Source organism: Macrotis lagotis, chromosome X (assembly GCF_037893015.1).
Source record: "Macrotis lagotis isolate mMagLag1 chromosome X, bilby.v1.9.chrom.fasta, whole genome shotgun sequence".
Taxonomy (NCBI): Eukaryota; Metazoa; Chordata; class Mammalia; order Peramelemorphia; family Peramelidae; genus Macrotis; species Macrotis lagotis.
In genome coordinates, this window is record NC_133666.1 from 167,270,810 (window position 1) to 167,296,181 (window position 25,372).

A 25,372-nucleotide genomic window follows, 5' to 3' on the forward strand; every position below is an offset into this window, starting at 1 on the left:
TGAAAAGGAAGGCACAAGAACTTTGATGATCAGCCCTGATCTGTTCTTTTTGAAATGGCTCAATCTAAATATGGTCTGTCAGACACATTAGCTGTGTGATCTTGGTTAGCTAGTGAGTTATTGTGAAGATCAAATGAGATATCTGTAAAGCACTTAGTATAGTTCCTGGCTATATATAAATACTAGCTAGCCTATATCTGAAGAACCCTGAATAATGATAACTTGCTTTGTCTTGTCATCTTTGCCCTTGCCACTGAAATACCATGTACTTTTGCATTAGACAGAATCACTTTATGAATTAAATTTTCCTTTTTATGAATTATCCTTGCCTAATCAAATGTCTCATGTTGGCATTAAAGTGGCCCAATGATAGGTCCCTTTATGATATGTCCTTTCAAGACAAAAACATCAGGTATGGGCAAATAATTCTGACTACACTTAAGAGAAAAAGTTGAAATGTAATTTAGAGATCACTTCATCCAACTTCTTTCCTCACCTGGAAAAGTTAGGCAAACTGGCTGAAAAGTGTAAATAGAAGTAATTTTGCAACTTCAAAAATTGCTTACATGGAAAAACAATTCACTTACATACAACTGAGATTATTTTTCTCCTTTATTCTTCATTTCTTATTTCTTTGAGGAAACTGACTTCTTCCAGCAGTGGGAGAGACCAAAAACACAGTAAGATGACAAGCATTTCAGTATTCAAAGAAAAAAACCTTCCCCTTTGATAACCAAATACCAACTTTGCCCAACTGAAAGGAATCAGATATTGTGAACAATTCATTTTGGCACACAAATGACCTGGTTCTGAAAACAAGGCCTCTTTGAAAACTTCATTTCTACATGATGCTCTTAGTACCCAATTTAATAGCAGCCACTAGAAAACATTTCTTTTCCAAAGGCAAGACACACAGCATTAAGGACTTCAGCTCTTGGTTGGGGGCCATCTCAAGGTATATAAATCCCACTGAGAAAGAAAGCTCTGCCTGAAGGAAGATGGAATCAAACTTCCAGAAGACCAAAAGATTCTCTATGTTAAAGAATCTGCCTACTCACTACAGCCAGGCTGGAAGTAAAAGCTGGCCAGAGCCTTTGCAATAGAAAATCTGTTTTGCATAAAATGGCCAAAGAGTAAAATGTTAACTTCTTTCTGAGAGGCTTAGAATACAAGATACTTTGAACTCTTTGCCCCATAGGCACACTATACTCTTGTCTTTATTGTCTCCAGGAAATTTGGAACCTTAAATATTATCATAATAAATCAGTCACTGGTGTAAATAACTTTCTCCTGGGTTAAAAAAAAAAAAGTCTACTCTCTTTCCCCATCCCATCAGGCTTCAGGATTTTCCCATGATCAGTTCAGTGCTGGTGGCATAATATGTTTTGTGGCCAACCCAGAGACACTTGTCCTTCAGTTCCAAAGGGCCAAGTATGAGTTTACAATGTTGGGGGAGGGAATCTTCTGCCCTATGGCTCTTGCCTGCCACCCAAGATAGAGAAGCTGTTCAGTCTCTGTCCAAGACTCAGGACTTTGTTTTCCCAAGGGAGAGGAATCAAGTGCAACAAGGTGGTGGCCTATTCACCATCAACATTATTTGTCTGATTGCTCATTGAGAGACTCTTGAGCTGGTAACACTGGAAAGAGCTCAAAAGCACAGAACTCTAAGTTTGTTCCAAACCATGTCCAACTCAGCTACCAACTCATTGTGCTTAAGAATTGTACCTTCTTTTTATTTCTCCTAAATGTCCACTTTGTGCAGGCTAGAAAATAAGAGAAAAATTCTTTACCTGTCCCCTTAGATTTCCAGAGCTGAAGCAGCTAAGCTTTTGAAAAAATTTTCCAAGATCACATTTCATTAATCCTTTCTGTCTACGATAACAAGAGCTCTGGTGCCATCACAGCATTATACAGAGCAAAGCCCATGTCATCTATCTCCTCTTCCTGCAAACTGCTAAAAAGATTGATGCGCTGATTAAAATAGCAGGGGAGAGAACCCTCTTCTAGGTAGCCAATCAGTTCCATGATCACCTGTTGAAACCGATCTGCTAAGGAATCCTCAGCCCAGTCTGTCTCTGCCTCACTGAGGTGAAGGATGACCTGGGCTAAGTGGTTGACATTCAACTTGTTCAGGGAGGGATGGTGCCTGCAGATGCCTTGCAGGAGTTGGAGACAGTGGCATCGGGCACCCAAATCTGCACTATCCAGTTCCTGCAGCTTGGAGACCTCAGCCTGGTAGAAGTCTTGCTGCCAAAGGTTTTCCAACAGTCCCTCCTGAGGCTTGGCAATCAGGGTCCTGTCCTCACTCTCTGCAGTGGGAAAGATGACAATACTTAACTCCAACTGGTCATGTTGAACCTCCAGTAGGAGCTCCTCTGAGACGACGCCAGGGCGGATGAGGCAATCCAGCATGCTGCCAATGGCTGGCCAGTTGACAGAGCCCACCAGGACCTTCCGGAGTGCCTCAAGAAGGACACTGGAGGAGAGGTAGCCACCAACCACGAACCGGTCCCAGGGGCTACTCCCTCGGGGAAAGTATTCCAACTGAGTCCTCCGAATGACCCAGTAGTAAGGATCATTAGCAATGGTGTCTTCTCCAGGAATGAAGCTCCACAGGTTGGGTTCCAGCACCAGTGGTGCAAACAGGCAAGTGTGGTCGGCAGCCACAGCCTCCAGCCCGTCATACAAGGGGCTTCTTGGAGATAAAGCCCCGAAAGGCAGCTCTGGGAATTTACTGCGCAAGTAATTCTGCAACTCCTGGGCAATGTCACCAGCCAGCTGTTTGGCCAGGGTGATGTCAGACTCGGAGACAACCACGCGATGCTGATAATACATGAGAAGTCTCTCCTGCAGTGTAAGGCATAATGGTGTTTGGGAATTGGGGCTGAGTTTGGACAGAGTCAAGGCCACAGTGTCTCTGGGTGGTTCTGGTTCTGCAGAAAGGAAAAGGGAAACAATTAGGCAGTGCAACCCAGGATTACCAAAAACAAAAGAGGAGCCTGAAACCATACATATTCCATGCTGACCATAACAGATTTTTGAAACTCCACACACCACAGATAAGATATAGGATTGGGGAACCAAATCCAGCTCCAAAGTACTTTTCCTCCATTTAGCCTATTGGTAGAACAGAGATTAATACTCATTGACAATTGCTATGGTCACTCAGCTCGGTGGAACAGAGGGAAGAACTGGCCCTGCTGGAATCTCTGAGGAAGACTAAGCTACAGTGGACTCAAGATCCCTTCCCTTGCCTACATCAAAAATGCTATATTTAGAATAATAATATTAGTTTAGCTTTGAGTAGCAGTTTCCAAAGTGTGGTTCAGAAACCCCAGGAGATCCCTGAGATTCAAACTATTTTTATAACACCACCAAGAAATTTTAATTTCTAATATAGTAAATATTTATAGTTCTAACCCACATAAAGAGAAGTTCTTTGGGGAAGTATAGGGATAGAGGTTTCAACAATTTTTAAGAGTTTGAAAGGATCCTGAGACCAAAAGGTCTGAGAATCATTAGATCTGAGTAATGAGGCAGTTCCAACAAGAATTCAAAAGAAAGAACTCTCAGAAAGGGAACCATACGAACTCTAGAAGTCCTATGCTCTTTCAAGGTTTCATCCCCTATAAAATGAGGACCTAGATTAGATGACGAGCAAAATTTATATTTAGAAAGCATTCTATAGAAGGCAGTAGAGTATAGTGGGAAGAGAACCAGGCAAAGAGTTGGGAAACCAGCCACCCTTACTAGCTCTGGGACCAGAGGCCAATTGCTAAACTCTGCTCAGTTTCCTCATCTATAAAATGGAAGTAACATTTGTACTACCCCCTGTCCGAGTTGCTGTGAGGAAAGCCTTTTTTAAGTTTATTGATAACATTTATATGACCTTTATTTCCCAATACATCTCTCTCCTACTCAGTGAGCCATCCCTTAAAACAAAAACTTAAAACAAAAGGGGAAGGAACAATTCAACAAGTAAATACATATAACATCTGATATATGTAATATGCCACAGCCATAGTTTCTCACTTAAAAAGAGGCTCATTTTTTCAACTATGGGGCCAAATAAGGTTTTAAAAACAGGTTCAATGACTGAGTCACCTGCTCTGCAGACAATGCAGAGTCAGGATGATCTCTGAGATTCCTCTCAGCTCTGACATCCTAGGATTCTCAAAGCCCACTACTCCCCAATACTAGAACAAATTCCTAGCCCACCCTTGTTTCCTGGTTAGAAGGTCACAATCCTTGGTGATAATTAACAAAGCTTTAAAAACGGGGGGGGGGGGGGGGGGGGGGGGGGGGGGGGGGGGGAGCTGTTTGGGAGGGAATCAAAACCAACCTGGGGCAGGAGAAGCCTGGGCTGAGGAAGGCTGGAGCTGACTGAGGTCTTCCTTCCTCTGCTTTGGCTGGGGGCGAGTTGAGGCCTTGAGCAAACTCAGCTCCTGCCAGCTTTCCTCAATGGACTTCTGTTCAGCTTTGACATCATCCTTGTCAGGTGGGCTGGTAGCACGGTCAATGAGCTGAAGGGCAGGTCACGCAGTCAGAAACAGGCAGGGGGAAGAAGGAAACTCATCTCTACGGAACCCCCCCCCCCCCCATTAGCAGGTGCCAGACCAAGGGCTTTTTTTTTGTTTTTTTCAAAGCTGTGGGGTTAAGTGACTTGCCCAAGGTCATTCAACTCAGGTCCCCTCTCAAGGACAACTTTTAACATTCTTCTTCCCTTTGAAGGTTAATAACTAACTCTCCAGAAAATAATCATACCTACTAGGTGGATATACATGCTCCTTAAGATTTGTAAAGTGCTTGAAAGATTATCTCATTTGAAACTTACATCAACCCTGTGAAGTAGGTGCTATTGCCTCCATTTTACGGATGAGAAAAGTTAGGCTATGAAGGGAAGTGACTTGCCTGGGGTCACACAACTGGCAAATCCTACATGAGGCAGGACTGAATTCAAGTCGGCTTGACTTTTAAATCCAACATTCTATCTACTATTCCAATTACCAGTCTCAAGATAGCCTAGAATGTTAAGCGATCCATCCCTTCTCAATGGGTGTGGGCCGAACGAACATCAAAATTCATTTCAATCTTGAATGATGATTGAAAAGGGAAGACAGCTGTGATTTATTGTTTTTGCACTCCACCCCAATCATTCAAGTTGTAATTCATTCTCAAAGGGTTCATTTCTACCATTTCAGTAATGGCTAAACTACCCAGATGCTTCTGTATGAGAATGTTGCTCAGAGTACATGTTTGGAATTGTCTCCAATTGCAAAGACAGGCCTGCCATCTCCACCACCGGGCCTGGTCCTACTGGTCACTGGAATGGAGATGATGTTGGACTCATTAGTGCTGTGTTCTAACCCTTCAGGAAATAGCCCCAGAACCACCAAAAGGGGTGCCTCCTATAGAGAAACAATAAGAGAGGCAATTAGCTCTAGTATGAGTTGGATTCCTAGACTAATTGCATTTCACTTAACAACCTGAACATTTCAGTCTCAGCCCTTGTGACCAAGGTTTTTACAATGTCCACAATCCGAGAGAGCTGGGTTTCCATAAACAACAGCAGCTATGTAGAAGAGGAAGCAGTCATAACGGAGCACTGTCTTTTCTCCTCTAAAATTCCCCTCTTTTGATAACCTGCTGTCATCTGGGCAGACGTGGCCGAGGAAGAAAAGATTCTCAGGTAGACTCTAACTGGTGCTAATGGAAAAACCATAAGCAGCTGGTAAAGTTAGGTGGTCCTTCTGATTATGTGGCTCAATTTCCCTACTCCTGCCATCTCTCTTCTGAGATAAATCCCTAAGCTAAGTTCTATTCCTGGCCTCACCACCTCAGGCTTTCTGATTTGGCAGAGAGAGGAATGAAATTCAATACAGAGGCACCAAATAGTCAGTCTTATCCACACTTGTTCTGAGAAGAATATTTGCTAGAATAAGGTAGCTCTGAAAGAAGGTGACCTCCAAGAGGAGAGGCCAGGAGCCCTACCAAATGTACTGAGTACAAAGCTTATGTTTGTCATGGCTCAGACAATGATGATTCTCTCTTCCTACTTCATACTTTCATTCAAGTGGAAAAGTCAGAAAAATGCCCTCCGCTCTAAAGCTATTTCTTAAGTAAACAAAAACCCAATCTTCTTTTCCTGCCTCTCCCACACTAAAATTAGAAAATAATAATTCATTCTTAAACCATTCTTAGCAAAAGCAGGGGATGGCTGCTTTCAGGTAGAAAAATTCTCATTCAATGATCACATGACTTGATAAAAAAGGTCACAATAATGGTGGGGCATCAAATTACGTTTTGAGCATTTTCCAAGGAGAGATTTTCAGTGAACTAGCCACAGCTCTCTTTTGACCAGAAGTACATATACCATGGTCAAAGATACACATACCCAAGATCTATGGCCCTGAAATTTCCATTACTAGCCCTATGTTCAAAGAGAATTAAGTGACCTAGATCATCCAGGTTTACTAGATTGCAACAATTCACTTTGAAGCCCAAACTCTCAACAGGTTCATAACTCCTCCAGCCGGAATGCTAGATCATCACACAGAGCTTAAGAGAAGAGAGATTCAAATGCTTAGACACTCAAAACCTATAAGGGGGTAAGAAAGCTTTACTTCAGAGGAAGCAGATTTTCTTCATTTGAGGAATTCATAAATCAGACTGAGGCAGTTTTGGAGTATTCCAGGAGAAGTGCTAAGATTCAGACAATGACTGGGGAGGTAGTTATCCTAGTATCCTGGAGAGACTAGTAAAATAGCCAGATGGGAGAAACCCTGTTTCTATCCCCAGCTGCTTCTTCAAAATTGGTTTCAGATTGCTCAAATCACCTCTCCCTGACCCATTGGTCTTACCCGCTTCACTGCCAGGGTTGCGATACCCAGGACAGCAGCACCACCCACACCTAGTACCAGCCTGGCATTGGCCAGGAGGAAGTCCACAGCACTGCTTAGCGGGTTGTCATCACGGTGCTTCCCCCTCTTCTGGGAGAACTCTGTTGCCATGATCCACCTGCCAAAACAGGAAAGGGTAGAGGCAGGGGTGGGGAGAGTATACCTTGGAAAGGATAAGAGAGAAGGCCATGACTAGGGACTGAAAAGAGTGCAGGACTTATTGGAGACATAAGGAAGTAAAATGGTTTAGAGAAGTTTGTTAAATCAAGTGGGACAAATTCACTTTCTCTTTCAGATTGTAGAAGGGCTTTCAAAAATAAAACTATTGGGTGGGACCATCCCTACATGAGGCAGATGGTGAGGCCCCAACACTGGATATTTTTGCTGATTTTCTGTCCCTATCTAATGCCTAAGAAGGCTTCCCTCCTACTGGGCCTCTCAGGATTTGATTCTGGGTTTTGTTACTTCCCCATTCTGAATACTGGTATTTCTATCCCAAGTCTGTTCTCAGGTCTGTGTTCCTCACTCCATCTTCCAAGGATGAAGACATTGGACATGATTTGAAAGCACCTTAAATGAAGGGGTCAAATCAGGAGTCAGGCACATCCAACTTTGTAGTTCAAATACAAAGCTTTCCCTGATCCAGACGGACCCTGGCAGCAAAGAAATTTGATTTTACCTTATATGGTCTAAAATAAGGGAATCAGCTGGGTTTTTTTTGGGGGGGTGCCTTGAAATGCTGACATATATATAGATTTCATCAGATTTCTGGTAATCCAGGAAGAAAAGGCTAAAGGGAGAAGGTAGGGGAACAGCTGGCTCTTGACTAAAGCTTGTTCTTTTTCCATTTTTGGCCCTTGACAAATTAATCCCCATCCCTCCCACTCCTCCAAACACACATTCTTCCAGGACTTTCAGGAGAAAAAGGATGAAAACCCACATAATAAGGGTTCAAAAGTACATCCACTGAGAAACAATACAGAGGGAGAACTTGGGCAATAACAAGATAAGCTCCTGATCAAATACAGAAAACTCCAGGCCATACAAATGTCTCCATGGGCCTCCTAGGGTGACCTCTCAAACTCCGTCATGGCTCTGGGTTTCTGTACCTTGCAGGGAGGTTGCCCAGGTAACCAAATGCCACCCCTCATCAAGAGAAATGAATCATCATGCCAGAGAAATGAATCAGGAGCAGTTCAAGCCCCCAAACATGTATTTTTTGCCATGACTCCTGCCTTCCAGAGATTAAAAATAGAACCTGAGTGGCTCCTGTATGGTGTAAGGGAAGCTAGCACCATGCCACTTGTTCTGCCCCAAGTCATAACCCTTAAAGGGGTAGCATCAGAAAACTAAGGGATTCCTAGCTCAAGTCTTGGTTCCATATTAACCTCAATGTAGAGCCTTGGGCAAACACTTCCCTCAACTTTCCCTCTCAGTAAAATCTGGGATAATTTCTGCCCTCTACCTACTGGTTATAAGAACAGAAGAGAAAATACTATGTAATAGCATCCTCTCCTAAGGGTGGGGATTTGAAACCATCCCATCTGACCCTGACTGGGGAATAATGTTTTTTGACTTAATCAAACAATTAGAATTTATGTCTAAATCCAGTTAGGGCATCTTTGTTTGAAGCTTACTGGAAAAATGTGGGTAACAAAACAGAAGATTGGAGTGAGTGTGGATAGACAGGCCTCACTAAGGGAAATTGCAAAAGAAAGACTGCTGCTCCATATACATCTTCTGCCATAGCTCAGTTGTCTCTTTGCTCCTTGCTTGTCACCACTACTCAGAATCTCCTTATTCTATTTAGTTCCAAAATTCAGTCAAAAAGTGTTCTCACTTAGTCAAAGAATTAGAACCTAGGTGACACTAATCAAACGCCAATATAGTGCAAAGAACAAAGAACCAAGGGTTAAGAAACCTGGATTCTAGCTTTTGCTATTAACTGTGTGGCTATGAACAAGTCACTTCCCATTTTCAGTTACCTTAATTTCCTTCTCTGGATAATGAAGAGATTAGACTAGATAAAACCCTTGAAATTATGTCATTCTACGGTTTCTCCAGAGTATTAACTGGGACTGTTGCCTGTACAGAGATACCTGTATTTTGAGAGACTGATGGACAGTGGCTGGTAACCTTAGAAGCTATGTCACCTACTTTGGAGAACAGTCACCCCTCCTGTTCCACAGGTACAGACCAGCTTTCCTCTGAAGAGGAAGCGGATTTCTTATAAGAAAAGCTCCACAATCTCCCTGGAAATGACTTCCCTCTCCCATTCCCTTATAAGTCTGAAGGAGTCTCCATAGGAAAGGATGAGGAAAGAGGAGCCAGGTTAAGTCAAAGTGGGGGTGTCTTAAAGTCACCCAGGAGTTTATTTAGAGCCACCAGGGGCTGTGACTATCTCATTCTACAGAAGGCATTTCTAGCTCAGGCATCAACCCAGAATTCAACTGCTGGGCAAGAGCAACTGGTCAGTGTGAGAAGCACAACAATTCCGCCTCTCCCAGTTAAAAATAAAGCTGACTAAAACACTTCCAAACAACAAATGGGGCTCCCTCTGGTTGCCGGACTAAACAATTCCCAGCTCTGTTCAGAGACATTTACTGCATGCCTGCCTTGGGCAGTTGGCTGCTTCTTCTCTGGACTTCAGTGTCCTTCGGGCAGCACTGAGGACAGCAAAAACAGGATTTGGACTACAGCTCTGTGCACAGGTCTGGGAGCCACAGATTTGCGTGGATGGGCCGCCCCTCCAGGCTCCTTTCTCACCCCGCTCCGCCGGCGCCGGCACCGGCACACGGGGGGGCTCCGACCAGACCGGGCTAGGCCGTGCCCAGGCGGGCTTCCGCGTCCCGGGCCCCGGAGCCCACCCTGTCCAGGGAGGGTGCCCGCCCGCGCTGCGCAGCCGCAGGGGCAGGGGCAGGTCCCGCGGCCCCGCTTCTCCCTGGCTTCCGGGCGACCTCGGGTCACGACCCCCTCCCTCGGTGCCCCGCGCAAGCGCCGAGCCCTCCCCGACGCGGGGACATCCGGGACCCAGTCGGGCTCTCTGCTCCCGCCGCCCCGGAGCACCCTCCGCAGCCTCGGCCTTCAGCGGGGCCGGCGCAGGCGTAGTCAGCGCGGAGGCCGCCCCTCTCCCGCTCCCCAGATCGGGGACCAGACCCCCCAGCAGACCAAGCAGGGCTCGTCTCTCTCCGCGCACCTCGAACCCTCGCCCGCGCCCCGCAACGGCCCCGGCCGTCCCTCGTTGGGGCCCCTCGGGCAACAGAACGACCGTCCTTACCTGCTCGGCTGCTTCACCGCATCACCTGAGCAAAGAAGGGCCGACCCACGCGGAACCCCTCGTCCTCCGCCACCTCCCCCGCCTCCGCCTCTCCCCCTCTCCCGGTCCCCTCAGTAACCTCCAGCCTGCACTTCCCAGCGCGCAGCCGCAAAACTGAAACCCTGGGGGCGGAAACCTGACGCTTGGTTCGGCCTAGATTGACGACTCATGGGTCCAATCAGACGCATGCTTCCGGATCCCTCGCGCTCCAAAGCAGAACTCGGATAGGCCAATCTCCCGGTAGCCACGCCCCTTCCTTAAGGGCATCCCCGACCCGAGCGAGGCGACTGGAGAGACGAAGCAGAGCCGTGTCTCTGTTGTTAAAGTGCGGACCGGAAGGACCGAGGGAGGGGGAGGAGTTCCACCTCGGAATGCTCGGCGGAAGTGGTCATTGTGAGGAATGCACGTTTGTGTCGTCTCCGGAGACTACAACTAGGCCTGGAGCACGTGGTAGGAGGAGGCGGGGTCAGGAGCTCTGGCGAGGCTGGGCACACCCCGGCCGTGGCTCTGGGCCCGGCTTCTACAGTCGAAGCTCTTATTTTATTTTTAAATTTATTTTATTTTTTTTTTTTAGGTCTTTTCAAGACAATGGGGTTAAGTGGCTTGCCCAAGGCCATACAGCTAGGTCATTATGAAGTGTCTGAGGGCGGATTTGAACTCAGGTCCTCCTGACTCCAGGGCCGGTGCTCCTCAGAGCTTTTATTAAAGGCTAAGATCTGGAGACAGGCCCCTAAGCAAGGGGCTTACAGTCTAAGGAGGGAGCCAGCATAGATTCCAGATACACTGGGAGTATCCCAGGAGGCAGGCGGCAGCATCACAGAGAACTGGGAAGCTTCCAGAGAAGCTGGGGTGGAAGGATGCTAGAGGGTGGGGAGTGGCTCGGAGAAGGGCCAGAGGAGGCGCCTTTGGCGACTGACTGTCACTCAATAGAGCTGACTGCTCTGGTAGGGGTAGTTTCCTCACCACGTGCTTCAGACACAAATACCACCCTTCCCAGATGTGGTTGATGAGTTGTCACCCTTCTCTCTTTTTTGTTGTAAGGCCAACCATGCCAGACCCTTAAGTGGACCCCTGTTATCAATGTCAAGAGCAAACTTCTGAGACAACCTTGCCCCTCCATTAAGATTCTAGGAGGGGAAATTCGAGTTCAGGTAAAGGGGATTAACATCTGAGGATCCTTCCTTGCCATGGTGAGTCTGTAATACCAAGATCAAATCCTAATCCCCTCATGCAGAGTCCAGAATGTATCTGTGGCCCAAACACAAAAGCCCATATATATGGGGGTTTTTTTGTTTTTTTCACCACCTATGTTTCTCAGTATATGTCCTTCATATCTCAGAAAATCATCCCTTATAATGCAGAATTAAATAATAAGTTAACCAAAATCAACCTTCTGGACATAACATGGAGTTGTTCCACACTCATAGTCCTAAGAACCTTTCCAAAAAAATGGAGAGTTGCTTTTTCATATGTCTTATTGGGGTCGAGTTTAGCATTAAATTTGGAATCTTTTGTTATATTTTCCATTTACAATATTGTCACATAATTCTAAAGAGGGAGAAGTCAAATGCATGTAAAATATACAGCATATATAATGTGAATAAACGCATATACAAAGTAGTTAAATCCAAGGAAGTTTAGGAAAAGGGAACAGTTGTAAGAGAGATTTAAAAAATGGCATGATTTCACAACTGACTGAAGGATAAGAGTGAAGGATAATGCTGAAGTTACAAACCTACATGACCAGGACAGTGGTACTTTTGACAGAAAGGAGGGAAATTTGGAAGAGTGGAAAATGATTTTAACTTTAGAATGTTTTAAGACATCTCTGGCACAACTGATTTGAAGCCTCCATTAGGTAATTAATTATTCATGATTGGAGTTTAGGGTAAAGACTTGGACTGAATATCTATCTATCCATATATATATATATATATATATATATATGGATATATATACATACCTTGAATTCATCTGCAGAGAGATGATAACTAAACCCATATAAGCTAAAGATGCAGTCAATAGAAACTATTGAAAAACAATTTATAACTTCAATAAAGATGCAGGCTTTCAGAAAAACATTAAAAATCAAGAACATTTTTACATACAAAAAAATACATTTTACATAGGAAAAAATCCAGAAAGCAGTTACAGAAAGAGAAGTCTCATTCAAAAGAATTACAAAATTTAAATGTGTTAGTCATTCTACTAAAGCACACCAATACTTCTAGCAGTGTTATTATAAAACAAATAATCTGAAATGATGAACTTAAATAATGAAAAAGATATTCAATATTCAAAACTGGACCTTGGCAATCTAAGTTACAATACTACCAAAATTAATTTTAAAATTTAGTGTTTTATCAATCAGGATTAACTGCAGTCAAATTATCACTGGACCTCTGCTGCTCTCACTCTGCAATGTTTGAGGCTGCCTGCTAAAGGCAACAAGAAGACACAAATAGGAGGAGGCAGTTCCATCCCAGCAAAGGCCAGGACAAACCCACTACCCTTGCACATTCCTCCCTAGTGGGCTGATGGGTTATAATAAAGCCCAGGTTTTATAATCTTTGTTATGGGAAAAATATGTTCTCTTTGAATTCCTGTAGCAGGACACGGCTGTTGAATAAATCTACCACACTACAGAAATTATACAAGTTAAAAACCTAGGCTTTATTATGCTTTATTAAGCATAGGTTCAGGTGGTAGAAAAATAACCCAAACCCAGATGGGAGTTTCTGAAAAGCTTTTATAGAGTAAATTACTTTAAAGAGACAGAAATAATTTTTTTAAAAATACAAACTAAGTACAAATTAGAAAACATACTAAGTTACAGATTTAAAACACTGAGCCTTGTAAAATCCTACATTACAAAGCTGCATTTTAAAGAAGTCACAGTGGTCTGGTTGAGGGGAAGGGATTTAAAGGTCACAAAGATAGGCAAAGGTGCAGCAATCAGGGAAATTCTTCCACATAAACTCAGCTAGGAGAATCCTTCCACAAATAAAATGCGTTGGGAGTTTTTAAAGATGCTGAAGTCCCTCCTTCCTGTCTTGATTTCTTTTCTCAGTAATGTCAAAAGTATTCCCTTAATATTCTCATTCCATGAGTCATGTTTTTAATCTAGTGAGGTTAATATTAACATGAAATAGCCTTCAGTTAGCTACATAGTCTAGGAGGAATGACATAATAAAAGGAAAATGAAAGATTATCATTACTCCTCCAAAACATAAATTACCTGAAAAGAGGTTCTTGTTTGACAAGAATTGCTAGAAAAACTACAAAGTAGTGTGATGGAAATTAGATTTAGAATAATTTGTCCAGCATGTCATTTTCCTTTTTCATCATGAAACAATCTGATAGATATCTCAGAGTTGCATCTTAATCAAATGCTTTTTTTATAATCAATAAAATAAGTACAGTAGGATATCTTGAATTCCACACAATTTTCCATCAAATTTGTGATGACAAAAATTTGATCATTATTTGCCAAAGCATACCCATGGTAAATAAATGATTTTTTTAGGTGTTGTTTTTTTTTTTTGCAACGCAAACAGGGTTAAGTGGCTTGCCCAAGGCCACACAGCTAGGTAATTATTAGGTGTCTGAGATGGGATTTGAACCTAGGTACTCCTGACTCCAGGGCTGGTGCTTTATCCACTACGCTACCTAGCTGCCCCTTAAATAAATGATTTGTATTAAAATTTCATATAGATGAGAAAGTAGGCATATAGGGCAATAGTCTTTTTCAGTATTAACAAAGTAGTTTATTTTTTCATCCCCTTTTTCATGTTCTTCTCCTTGAAGTACTTTGTAAATCAATCCCTCAACACTTTAATGTTGCCTCTAGGATGGAGGTATATAAACTTGTCTAATCATGGTGCTTTTCCCATTTTTGTTTCTCAACAGACATTTCTACTTCCTCTATCAGCACATTTTATTGTGACCTTAGGGACCAAGTGTGGTAGCATTACTGTCCTTTTTATTATAGGATCATTAGAACTGAAAGGGAATTTAGAGACCATCTGGTCCAAGCTTCACATTTCACAGATCAAAGACCAGAGGCCTACTTGGCAAGCTAAATGATTTGCCCAAGGTCACACAGGCAATAAGCATCAGAGGCTGGAAGGATGAAATCTGAACCTAGATTAATGCTTTTCAGTGTTGCCTAGAGAAAGTAAACAGCTTTGTTATTCACATCTTTACTGAACTTTTCCATTTCTCTTTGGTTTATTGTGTTTCCATTTTCACCCTTGAAAGCATGCTTGAAAGATTTTTGCTTAGTTGGCAGGTATTAAATAAAATTATACATTTGCTGCTGAAATTATCCCAGACTATTACCCCCATGCTTACACAAGTGCTCTACAAACAAAACATAAAAATCACCCTCCAGCCCTGACTTTCTTTTCTTCTGCCAGTGCTTCCTTCTCTGATTTCAATATTGAAGGTCAGTTAATAATAACTTGGTATGAATCAAGCATTCAGGAATTTGTTCAAATTGTTTCTTAACTACATCATACCAGCCAATTAATGGGCAGACGGAACAGCACAGATTCTGATAACTCCAGCCACATTGAGGGGTTGGTTTCCTTCTTACTGACTCATCTTTCCTCAGATTTTATCTCATCTCATCCAACTGTCACACTTTTCTTCACAAAGATTCTGGGAAGCTTTTGTTAATCCATGGGAAGAGATAGCTCTCTCATTCTCTCCCTTTCATCAAAATACTAATAATTTGTAGTAAAGTTACAGACTTTAATTGGGTTTTATTACAAAATATACTGATCACAAAGCATCCCAGCAAAGATTGCCAGTAATGAGCTCCTAGACTTTTGGAATTATGTTGGAGAGGGGCTTATAAAATATTTAACAGAAAAGAAACCTGAAAAATGCAGGACAAAAACTCAGAATCTCCTGCTTCTCGGTTAATCCTTTTTTTCCCCTTAGTATCCTGCCTCATTACAGAAAGAAAAAATGACCTAATGAGTGGGAAGGGAGGGGGAATTAAAGGTGGCCCAATGAAGAAAGAGTGTCCTGAGGGAGAATTATGGGGGGAGGCACATAGTGTTGTGTAGTCAGGAGGGCCTGACCTCAAATCTGACCTTACTTCCTAGCTGTGTGACCTTGGGCAAGTCATTCAACCCTGATTACCTCACATCCATCTCTAGTAGTCCTGATTCATATCTGGAGCCACTGGAGGAAAAAGTGAAGCTGGTTGACTTAGCACAGCACTTCTTCATTCAAATCCAATTCATGTGCATGTCATGGTATCACCTCCCTGATTTTCATGTGCATGCCATGACATCACCTCCCTGATGTCATGGTTGTCTTCAAGTACAAAGGCCAAACATCATCATTGTGGGACTTTGTTTCCTCTTCCATCAAAATCCAATTCAGGAGTCAACCTCTTGAAGATCTTCCTGAGCTTCCCAGCTGAAAGGGGAGTTTCTCCCTGTGAAATTTTCTTTGTCTCTGTCAGATCCCATGCTGCATCATATTTTCATGCACATGTGTGGGCTAGCTATGCATCTGGTAGGTACTGAATGAGTATTTACCAGATGTGTCTTCAGAAAACATTGAGAGACTCCCACACTGTCATGCCAGAGGGATCCAAGCAGCTGGGCAAGTTAAAAACCTGCATTTCTGTGTCCAGATTGAAAGTATTTCTATTTTATATTCCATATCTGGAATTTCTTTTCTCTGCCAAATGGTCCACCTGTTAGAACTATACTTGGTGTTATCTAAAGTTAAAAAACCTGCCTGTTCAAATATTTTCATGGTAATAGTTTTTAAAAATTAGAAATTTCATGTTTTAACAATATGGGAATGATTAAGTTGTGACCCACTGATGTACATGTAATACTATAATTTTAAATAAACACAAAGGCAAAGAAATCTGGAAATACTTTTATAAAAATAATGCAAAGAAAAAGCCAGAAGAACAGTCTATATACAACTCTACCATAGAAGAGGCAATGTGAGGGATTAGTTGACTAAAAAAGAATCCTTATGGAATCTGAATAAAAAAAGTGATACTTAATATGTTGGAGGTAATCAATTTAAATGTAAATAGATGTTGAGTTAGTTTAGTTAAATTGAGAGTCGATAGTTTTTAATACTTTTTAGAACAATAATAATAGCTAACAGTTATATGATACTTTCTGTGAGCCAGGCTCTTTATAATTTTATTTTAAAAGATAGAATTCTTTGCAAAAACCAACTAGTTCCCTTCTCATATTTTCCTTAAGATATCCACGCAGGTTGTTGTCATGAGGGTTTTATTTTTTTCTAAAAAGTAAGGCTATGACTTCTTACCAATTGATGTTTCTCAATCACTTTTTGGGGGGATTCCCCCCCCAATTCTTTTGTTATCTTCCTCTCCCTGAAACATCCAGTCAAGTTATTCTCTTACTGCTTTCAAGATTGTGTTCCTTCAAGCAGTCTGATCTGGCAAAAATATCATCCCTGCTCCACATATAATCAATCACCTGCGGAGCCTGAGGTATCTGGGTTAGAATGTGTTGCCTCCTGTGTTTTTGCTGAAGGATACACTGTTCTAGAAGCTGACTTGTTCCATTTTAGCACTGGTTTCCAGCCAGAGCCTCCATTTCTTGCCCCAGTCCTGTGGCATGAGACCGTCTCTCGTGTGCTTGGCTCGGCACCAAGCACAAGTCTCTAGGGGCCCTGGGCCTTGGGAAACCAGCCCAGGGGCATCAGTCTGGGGGAGAGCCAGGGCTCTGGGTCCCTTTTTGTCTGTACAAAAATGAAAGTTGGGCGGCTAGGAGGCGCCGTGGATAGAGCTGAGGCCCTGGAGTCAGGAGGACCTGGGTTCAAATCCAGTCTCAGACACTTAATTACCTAGCTGCGGGGCCTTGGGTAAACCGCTTAACCCCGTTGCCTAGCAAAAACCTAAAAAATATATATCAAAAAGCTGCAGAGGGCCCAGCTTAGGAACCTGAAGTGAGGTTTTGTTTTGGGCCCCGCACCACCGCGGGGGGGCACCCAGGGTGGGGAACCCCGGCCCCACGCCCCCGCCGGGCGGCGCGGCCCGGCCCCACGGCGCGTCCTCCTGCGCCGAGCCCCGCCCCCCGGCCCGGCCCCCCGGCCCCGCCCCCGCCGCCCGCCCCAGGAAGCTCTCGGGCCTCGGGAAGCCGCCGCCATGGCCGCCACCGGGGTGCTGCCCTTCATTCGGGGCGTGGACCTCAGCGGGAACGACTTTAAGGTAGGCTTTGGGGGGAGCGTGCCGGCCCCGGGCCTGACCGGGGGGGCCGGGGCCGGGGGGCCGGGGGGCCGCGCCCGCGTGCCCGGGGAGGCGGAGGCCCCGAGCCCCGGCTGGGCTTCCCCCGCCCCGCCCGGGCCCGGCGGGGAGCGGCCGAGCCGAGGCCTGGACCCCGGGGCCGGAGACTGCGGGCGCCGCCCCGGCCCGGCCCGGCCCGCGCGGGGGCAGCCAAGCGCCTCGTCAGCCCGGGCCGGGGTTCGGCCGGAGGGGCCCGCCCGGGGGAGGGGCCCCTGCCGTGCCCCGCCCTGCTGGGGGGCCGGGGGCCGGGGGGGGCCGGGGGCCGGGGGGCCGGGGGGCCGGGGGGCCGGGGGGGGGCCGGGGGCCGGGGGGCCGGGGGCCGGGGGGCCGGGGGGCCGGGGGGCCGGGGGCCGCGGGCCGGGGGCCGCGGGCCGCGCTGGGCCCCGGGGGCAGCGGCAGGTGCTTGCGCCGGGCGCCCAGGAGCGGGTTGGGCCCCGCCGCGCGGGGGAGGAGCCGGGCCCCGCCCCGCCCCGGCCCGCGGGTCAGCGCTGGAGCAGACGCTGTTCCTTTCCGCAGCCGCTGAGGGCCGCCTTAGGGGCTTCCCCGTGCCCGGAGCCATCTCCCTTCCCGGGGCGCCGTCGGGAATTGTCCCTGCGGCATTTTCCTCTTGTCTTGAGATCTGAGAGACTTGAAGAACACGCACCCGCGCGCACACACGCACACACGCACCCGCGTGCACACACGACTTTGTGTGGCGGGCAGGGGAGGTGTGTTTGTACGCGGATCTTGCGGATCGCTCTGGGATCCTTAGGATTGTGTCATACTCTTTCCTGAGAGATGTACGGCACCGGAGGTTCAGCTAAGGCACAGAGGATAGCTGGAAAAAATGTGCCGTTGTCAGAGACTGACCCAGCCTCGTGGGTGCGGGGAACTGCTAGTGACAGAAGGCCGGGGTTCGGTCTCTGGAGGCCCCGAAGGTGGGGTGAGGAAAGATAGGAGCCGAGGACTGTCTATAAAGACCCCTCACAGAGCCCTTTCTGACCCAGAAAGCTAAAGATTCAAAAGTAATTTTGTTTTTTGTTTTTTAAGGGTTGACTCTGGTGGGGTGACACAGTGGAGAGACCGCAGAATTTGGGGCCCAAGGGTTGGGGCTCCAATCTGGACTGCTGTTAATATTGGACAAATCAATCAACCTCTCTAGACCTCAGTTTCCTCAGATCTAAAATGAGGGGAGTGGATTGAATGAGCCCCAAGCTTGTTTCAAGCTCTAGATCAGTGAGACTCAGCCAGACCAGAAACACCACATGAGCCATAAAGGCAGTGTTAGATTGGAAACCCCTTGAGGGCAGGGACTTTTCCCTCTTTTTGTATCCCAATTAAAGATTTTTTTTATTTTGAGTTTTACAGTTTTCCCCCTAATCTTACTTCCCTCCCCACCCCCCACAGAAGGCAGCTTGTCAGTCTTTGTATCCCTAGAATTTTGCACTGTACCTATCACATAGTAGAGCTTTTCTCACCCTCCTCCCACTCTCATTTTCCCCCCATGATTTTCTTTTTCTTTTTTTGGTTTTTGCAAGGCAGTGGGATTAAGTGATTTACCCAAGGTCACACAGCTAGGTAATTTTTAAGTGTCTGAGTTTGAATTTGAACTCAGATTCTCCTGACTCCAGGACCAGTGCTTTATGTACTGTACCACCTAGCTGCCCCTTTATTTTTTCTCGATTATTTGTAAACAACATTTTTCTTTTTTTAGATTTTTCAAGGCAATGGGGTTAAGTGGCTTGCCCAAGGCCACAAGGCTACATAATTATTATGTGTCTGAGGCCAGATTTCAACTCAGGTACTCCTGAGTCCCAAGGCCAGTGCTCCATCCACTGCACCACCTAGCCACCCCTAAACAACAATTTTTAACATTCATTTTAAAGATTTTTGAGTTCCAAATTAACTCCTTGCCTCCACTCCCTTCTTTTTAAGTAAGCAAGAAATTTGATATATTTGATATAGATCATACATATTCATATGAAACATTGAGCAGATTATCCATGTTGTAAAAGAACACACAGACCAAAAAACCAAAATAATAAGAAAGTAAAAGTGGTATGCCTCCATCTTTATTCTGGCTCTATCAGTTCTTTTTCCAGAAGTGGGTAGCATTTTTCATCATTAAGTCCTTCAGATCACTTAATAATTGTTAATTAATTGATATTTGTTTACTTATCGTCTTCCCCATTAGATTGTAAGCACCTTGAGGGCAAGGATTGTCTTTTGTCTCTTTTGTATCTCCAGCTCTAAGCCTGGCTCATCTCTTTTAATTATTGTGCAGTCATGTCCTATTCTTCATGATCCCCTTTTTTGAGGGGTTCTCTTGTCAAGGATACAGGAGTCATTTGCCATTTCCTTCTCTATGTAATTTAACAAACAAAAAAAAAACTGAGGCAAACGGTGAAGGGACTTGACCCAGGTCACTCAGGCTAGTAAGTGTCTGAGGTCAGATTCAGGAAGGTGAGCCTTCCTCACTCCAGACCTGGCATACTATCTACTGTGCCACCTCACTGCCCTACAAGTTTAATTGTTGTTGTTTTGATCTTTATCATCCTCTATTTTTTAAAAATTCTATTCATTAGAGGCAATGGGGTTAAGTGGCTTGCCCAAGGTCACACAGCTAGGCAATTATTAAGTATCTGAGGCTGGATTTGAACTTAGGTCCTCCTGACTCCAGGGCCAGTGCTTTATCTATTGTGCCACCTTCCTGCCCCCTTGTTCTTCATTCTCAAAGAGGACCATGCCTCTGAGGTGATTCCATGATAAGCGTGTGAATTGGATTGACTGAGGGGGTGCTGTGCTAAGTCACCAGCCTCACTTTCTCTTCCAGTGGATATAGTGGCCAGATATGAATCAGGACAACCCGAGAGGGCCCTGGAAAGTGAGGCAGTCAGGGTCAAGTGACTTGCCCAAGGTCACACAGCTAGAAAGTGCTAGTGTCTGAGGCTGGATTTGAGCTCCAGTGCTCCTGTCTCCAGGATTGGTGCTCTAGCCACTGCTTAATAAATGCTTATTGACTGTGTTGAAATGAAAAGAGTAATGAATTGACACCCTAATTGGCATTTACAAGTCTAAAGTTCTGACTCTGCTTCTTACTAGATGTGTGACCCTGGACATTTCACCGAGCCTCAGTGTAATCTTTAATAAAGAGAGACAGCTTGGGCTAGAGGAGTTGTCTGAAAGCTAGCCCAGTCCTGGAATCATATCAACCTGCCTTTGACCCCCATTAGCCTTGTGACCGTTGGATGTTTAATAACATTAAGGCTCTTTCCAGCTATAATCCTGTGATCTAACTAGAACTCTTTCAGTCACTTCTCTGGTCCCTCACATAGATAGTGACCACTGGAGCCAGCTAGTGGAGTGCAAGGCCCAGTCTGTTTCATAGGTAGGATTGAGGTTTAGGGCTGGAAGGGGTCTTAGGAATCATTCAGTTCAGTCTCTTGCAGTTGAGGAAAGGAAACCCAGTTATTATCTTGTTCAATTCAGGTAGGTAAGTGATTGGAGTGTTGCGTCTGGAGTCAGGAAGACTGAATTCATTTTGACCCACAGATACTTCTTAGCTGTCAAATCTGGGCAAGTCATTTAATCACTCCTTGCCTCAGTTTCCTCAACTGTAAAATGAGAGTAGTAACAGCAACTAACTCATAGGATTGTTGTGAGGACCAAATGAAATAATTTTTAAATACTTGGCTCATAGTTTTGTTGAGTCATGTCCAGTTCTTTGTGACCCTGTCACAGTAATGTGTCAGTACCGTCATGGAGTTTTTCTTGGCAAATATATTGGAATGATTTGCCATTTCCTTCTCCTGAGACTTAAGGGAAACAGAGGTGAAATGACTTGCCCATGGTCATATAACTAGTGTGTGTCTGAGGTCAGATTTGAACTCGGATCTTCCTGATTCGAGGCTCAGTGCTCTATCCGCTGAGCCATCTAGCCACCTTCATTTAAAGCTGTTGTTTGTTGTTTAATCACTTCACTCGTGTCCGACTCTTCATGATCCCACTTGGGATTTTCTTGGTCAAGATAATGGAGTGGTTTTGTGATTCCCTTCTCCACCAGCACATTACTAGGCTGTGTGTTGTATTAGTTAAAGCCTGTTCCCTTACGGTATTGTTAAACACGTAGAGAGCCAGGGTCTGAATTCAGATCATTATACTAAATCTCATATCTTTTCCCCCGTACTGGTGATGATTGCCTCAATCTGTACAGAGCCGTAGTGGATGTTCCTTCTTCCCTGCCCCTTCACCCCCCCCCCCCCCATTCCTCCATTCCCCAGCCTAGCCCAGCTTTCACCCCTTGTATTAGCAACATAGCTGTGCCCTTCAGAGATGGGAGCTGAGCTCCATCTGCCCCCTCTGGGTCTCCTGTCAGGGTGGAGGGAGGGACTGGATCATGGATGAGGAATGTGAGAGCAGTGCAGAGTGCTGTGGGCCTCTCTGAGGCCTCCACTCCTCTTGCATGGGGACTGACTGTTGGCTGGCATGACCCGGGCGGATGACGGCATCACACTATGTTTGGGACTGACTTGGGAGGTCACAGCAAGGACATCGGGTAAAATCCCTGAAGCCTCCACTTTGTGGGGGAGGTATAATCCTCAGCCTGCTTTCCCCCTGCCCCATAACTTGGCTCTGGGAATTCAGGGAATGCAACTCAGTTTAAAAATAACTTTACAGAATTAGAAAGGAAAACATAGATTCCAGAGGTACCTAGGCTATTTTGGACCCATCTTTTGCCTTGACATCTTTTCTTGACTTTAAAGATCCTCCCCAAATATTACATCCTCCAATGGAGTCTCCTGGAGCTGGCAGTGAGAAATACCCGGTCCCTCCTCTGTGCCTCCACCCCTAGCAGCCTCTTGGACCCCTCTTGTGACCCTTCTCACATCCTGGTTCATGGCTGGTTCGGTAGCCTTCCAAAGGCCTGTAAAGGCCATCTGACCAACCTTCCCATTTCACAAGTGAGGAAGCCCCCGCTCCAGTAGTTTAAGTGATTTGTGTGATGTTTCACTGGAAGTAGAAGGGTTGGGATTTGCGTCTAGGTCTTTTGATTCCCAATCCAGCTGTTTTTTTCCCCCATTTTACAACTGCTGTAGTTATGGGTGTTCCTGTCTTCCTCCTTTAGAGACTGCAGATTTCTTTTTTTTTTTTTTTGCAAGGCGATGGGGTTAAGTGGCTTGCCCAAGGCCACACAGCTAGGTAATTATTAAATGTTTGAGATTGGATTTGAACTCAGGTACTCCTAACTCCAGGGCCGGTGCTCTATCTACGCCACCTAGCCACCCCCCAGACTGCCGATTTCTTACTACTTCCTTTGTCCTTGTCTTTCCTCAAGTCTAGCACTATGGGTCTATATTGGAAGAGAAGGGGAGGGCAGGCAGAGGGCTCATATGAGCATCTCATTTGATTCAGTAAATGCTAGTTGAATGAAAATGCTGGGGTAAGTAAACAACTAAGTAGTTTTTGGATTTGAATAAATATTCCCTGAATAGACCTATTCATCATTTATTATGTTAACTTACAGTTTTCATGGAGTCTGATGATTCTTAATTGCTCTCCTCTTGACCTGTTTTCCTTTTCTTTTTTTTAAAATTCAGTTTTAATTTCTATTCAGTTCCAAATTCTCTCCCTTCCACCTCCCCTTCCCCTATTCATTGAAAAAGCAAGAAAACTAAAACTCATTACAAATATGTATAATCAAGAAAAACAAATTTTTTCATGTTAGAAAAAAATGTTCAAAAATATGCTTCTGTCTGTAATCTGAGTTTATTATTTCTCTCTAGGGATGGAGAATATGTTTCATCATGAGTCCTCTGGAATTATAATTGGTTCCATTGTGTTGATCAGAGTTCTCAAACTTTCCAAATTTGCTTACTTTTAAAATGTTGTCATTTTATATCAGTTCAAGTCTTTCCAGGTTTCTTTGAAACCATCCCCTTCATCATTTCTTCTTAAAAAAAAAAAACAACCAAAAAATTCCCAATATGTTATTTGTTCATTTTAAATATTCTTTTAAAAAAATTTTGAGTTTCAGATTCTTTCCCACCTTCTCACTCACCCCATTGAGATGGCAAGTCATGTTATATCAGTTTATACATTTGAAATCATGCAAGTCAAATTTCCTTTTAACCATGTGGTAAAAAATTTTTTTTTAAAAAGCAAAGAAAGTGAAAAAAATATGCTTCAATCTGCACTCAGACTTCATTAGTTCTCTCTCTAGAGGTATATAGCATTTTTCATCATGAGTCCTTTGAAATTATCTTGGATTAATGTATTGGTGAGAACAGCTACATCATTCCTAATTGATTATATATATAATACAATGCTGCTGTTACTGTGAATAATGTTCTGGTACTGCTTACTTCAGTTTGCATCAGGTCATATAAGTCTTTTCAGGTTTTTTGAAACATTCCTTTTGCTTTATCACAGTCATATACTGTAGCTTGTTTAGCCTTCCCTGATTGATGGGAACTCCTGGTTGGAGACTATGCAAGGAGATGTTGGTAGAGTTAGAAACAGCTCTTGAGTTTGCTACCACAAAATGAGCTGTGATGAATATTTTTGAATACATGGGTCTTTTTTTCTCTTTCTTTGTTATCTTTGACATTTAGACTTAATAGTCAAAGTACTGTTGGGTAGGGGGTGGCTAGGTGGCACAGTGGATAGAGCCCTGGAATCAGGAGTACCTGAGTTCAAATCCAGCCTCAGACATTAACAATTACCTAGCTGTGTGGCTTTGGGCAAGCCACTTAACCCCATTGCCTTGCAAAAAAACCAAAACACAAAATACTGTTGGGTCAAGGAGCATTCACAGTTCAGTAGCTTTTTTAAATCTGCTTTCCAAGTCATTTGTTTCTGTTTGTACAGTTGATATCTCACATGTCCTAATTTTTCAGTTTTTCACTTGTTTTAATATTTTCTTGTTAATGTATTATCAAATTGTTGAGTTCTCTTTGTTCCATTCATTTTATTCAATGAGTCCTCTACTTAAGGCATATTTTGCTACCTTCTGTTCTAAGATATTTTGTTCTTCCAGTTTTGTTTCCTCAAGAGTTCTAATTCCATTTTTGAAATATCCAACTTCATTTTTTTTAAAAAAATATTTTGGTTTTTTGAATTTTACAATTTTCCCCCCTAATCTCGCCCCCCCCCCCCCCAGAAGGCAGTCTGTTAGTCTTTACATTGCTTCCATGGTATACTCTGATCTAAGATGAATGTGATGAAAGAGAAATCATATCAACTTCATTTTTTCCATCCACTCTCCAAGTCCTTGTGGCCCAAGCATACATGTTCTTCCTCAACTTGTGGACTTATTTTCTTCTGGGCTTAATCTCTTGGGTTTCTCTTAAACCACAGATTTTCTCACTATGTTCAGAGTTGACTTTGTGCCAGAGCCAGGCTTTGCCCTCATGGTGCCAGGGCCTCTGCAGTCTGGATGCATCTGCCCCTGCCTCATTATAATCCTGGGTACAATAGCTGAGTCTTGACACTCTCATTGTCATCTTCAGCCACTCTGGCTTTAGACAGGAAGCTAGACCCCTACTTCAACCTCAGCTCTTTGCATAGCCTCCAGCTAGGACTTGGGGAGTTCTCCTTTGCTGTAGCCCCAGATGATAGAGATCCCTTTCTCCCAACTCAGAACACACCTTGGCTGTCCTCAGGTGCCCTGCCCCAGTCTTCTTGGATAGTCCAGGAGCTGGCTTTGTCTTCTCCTGGGGCTCTGATCAGTCTCAAATGAACATCAACCATCAAGTGGGAATAGTAAGGGCAGCTGATGGCACTGTGGATAGAGTGCGAGGCCTGAAGTCAGGAAGACTCATCTTCCTGGTTTAACTCCAGCCTCAGCTATTTACTAGTTGTGTGACCCTGAGCAAGTCACCT

General features: G+C 44.4%; 2 protein-coding genes across 4 annotated transcripts in view; one reads left to right on the forward strand and one right to left on the reverse strand.

Annotated features, from left to right (window-relative positions):
* Window positions 1-594: 594 nt before the first annotated feature.
* On the reverse strand, window positions 595-10,575 carry MIEF2 (mitochondrial elongation factor 2). Of its 2 annotated transcripts, XM_074207661.1 has the most exons (5): window positions 10,295-10,575; window positions 10,177-10,201; window positions 6,861-7,017; window positions 4,343-4,523; window positions 595-2,933 (listed from the first exon to the last, which is right to left on the reverse strand). In XM_074207661.1, exons 1-5 carry the CDS (start codon window positions 10,401-10,403, stop codon window positions 1,873-1,875), a joined length of 1,533 nt encoding a protein of 510 aa, XP_074063762.1. In that variant the 5' UTR covers window positions 10,404-10,575; the 3' UTR covers window positions 595-1,872. The 2 variants fall into 2 exon arrangements, with proteins under 2 accessions (XP_074063762.1, XP_074063761.1); XM_074207660.1 differs by lacking the exon at window positions 10,177-10,201 and having other exon boundaries at window positions 10,295-10,381.
* Window positions 10,576-11,256: 681 nt separating this feature from the next.
* Window positions 11,257-25,372, forward strand: part of FLII (FLII actin remodeling protein) — a 46,269-nt gene continuing 32,153 nt past the window's right edge. Inside the window, exon 1 of one of the 2 annotated variants that reach the window (XM_074207644.1) lies at window positions 11,257-11,405. In XM_074207644.1, the coding sequence (XP_074063745.1) occupies window positions 11,403-11,405 (3 nt within the window). In that variant the 5' untranslated portion in view covers window positions 11,257-11,402. Of the gene's footprint in view, window positions 11,406-17,334; window positions 17,438-25,372 lie in introns of those variants that run through there. The other variant, XM_074207643.1, reaches the window with a different exon arrangement.

Bases quoted from the DNA above. Each gene is read 5' to 3' on its own strand.
- MIEF2 (XM_074207661.1), bottom strand. From the start codon at position 10,403: ATGCGTCTGATTGGACCCATGAGTCGTCAATCTAGGCCGAACCAAGCG. The intron at 7,018-10,176 runs GTAAGGACGGTC...CTGTTTTGGCAG, and splicing joins GCGGTGAAGCAGCCGAGCAG to GTGGATCATGGCAACAGAGT. The intron at 4,524-6,860 runs GTAAGACCAATG...CCTGCCCTTCAG, and splicing joins CAACCCTGGCAGTGAAGCGG to CTCATTGACCGTGCTACCAG.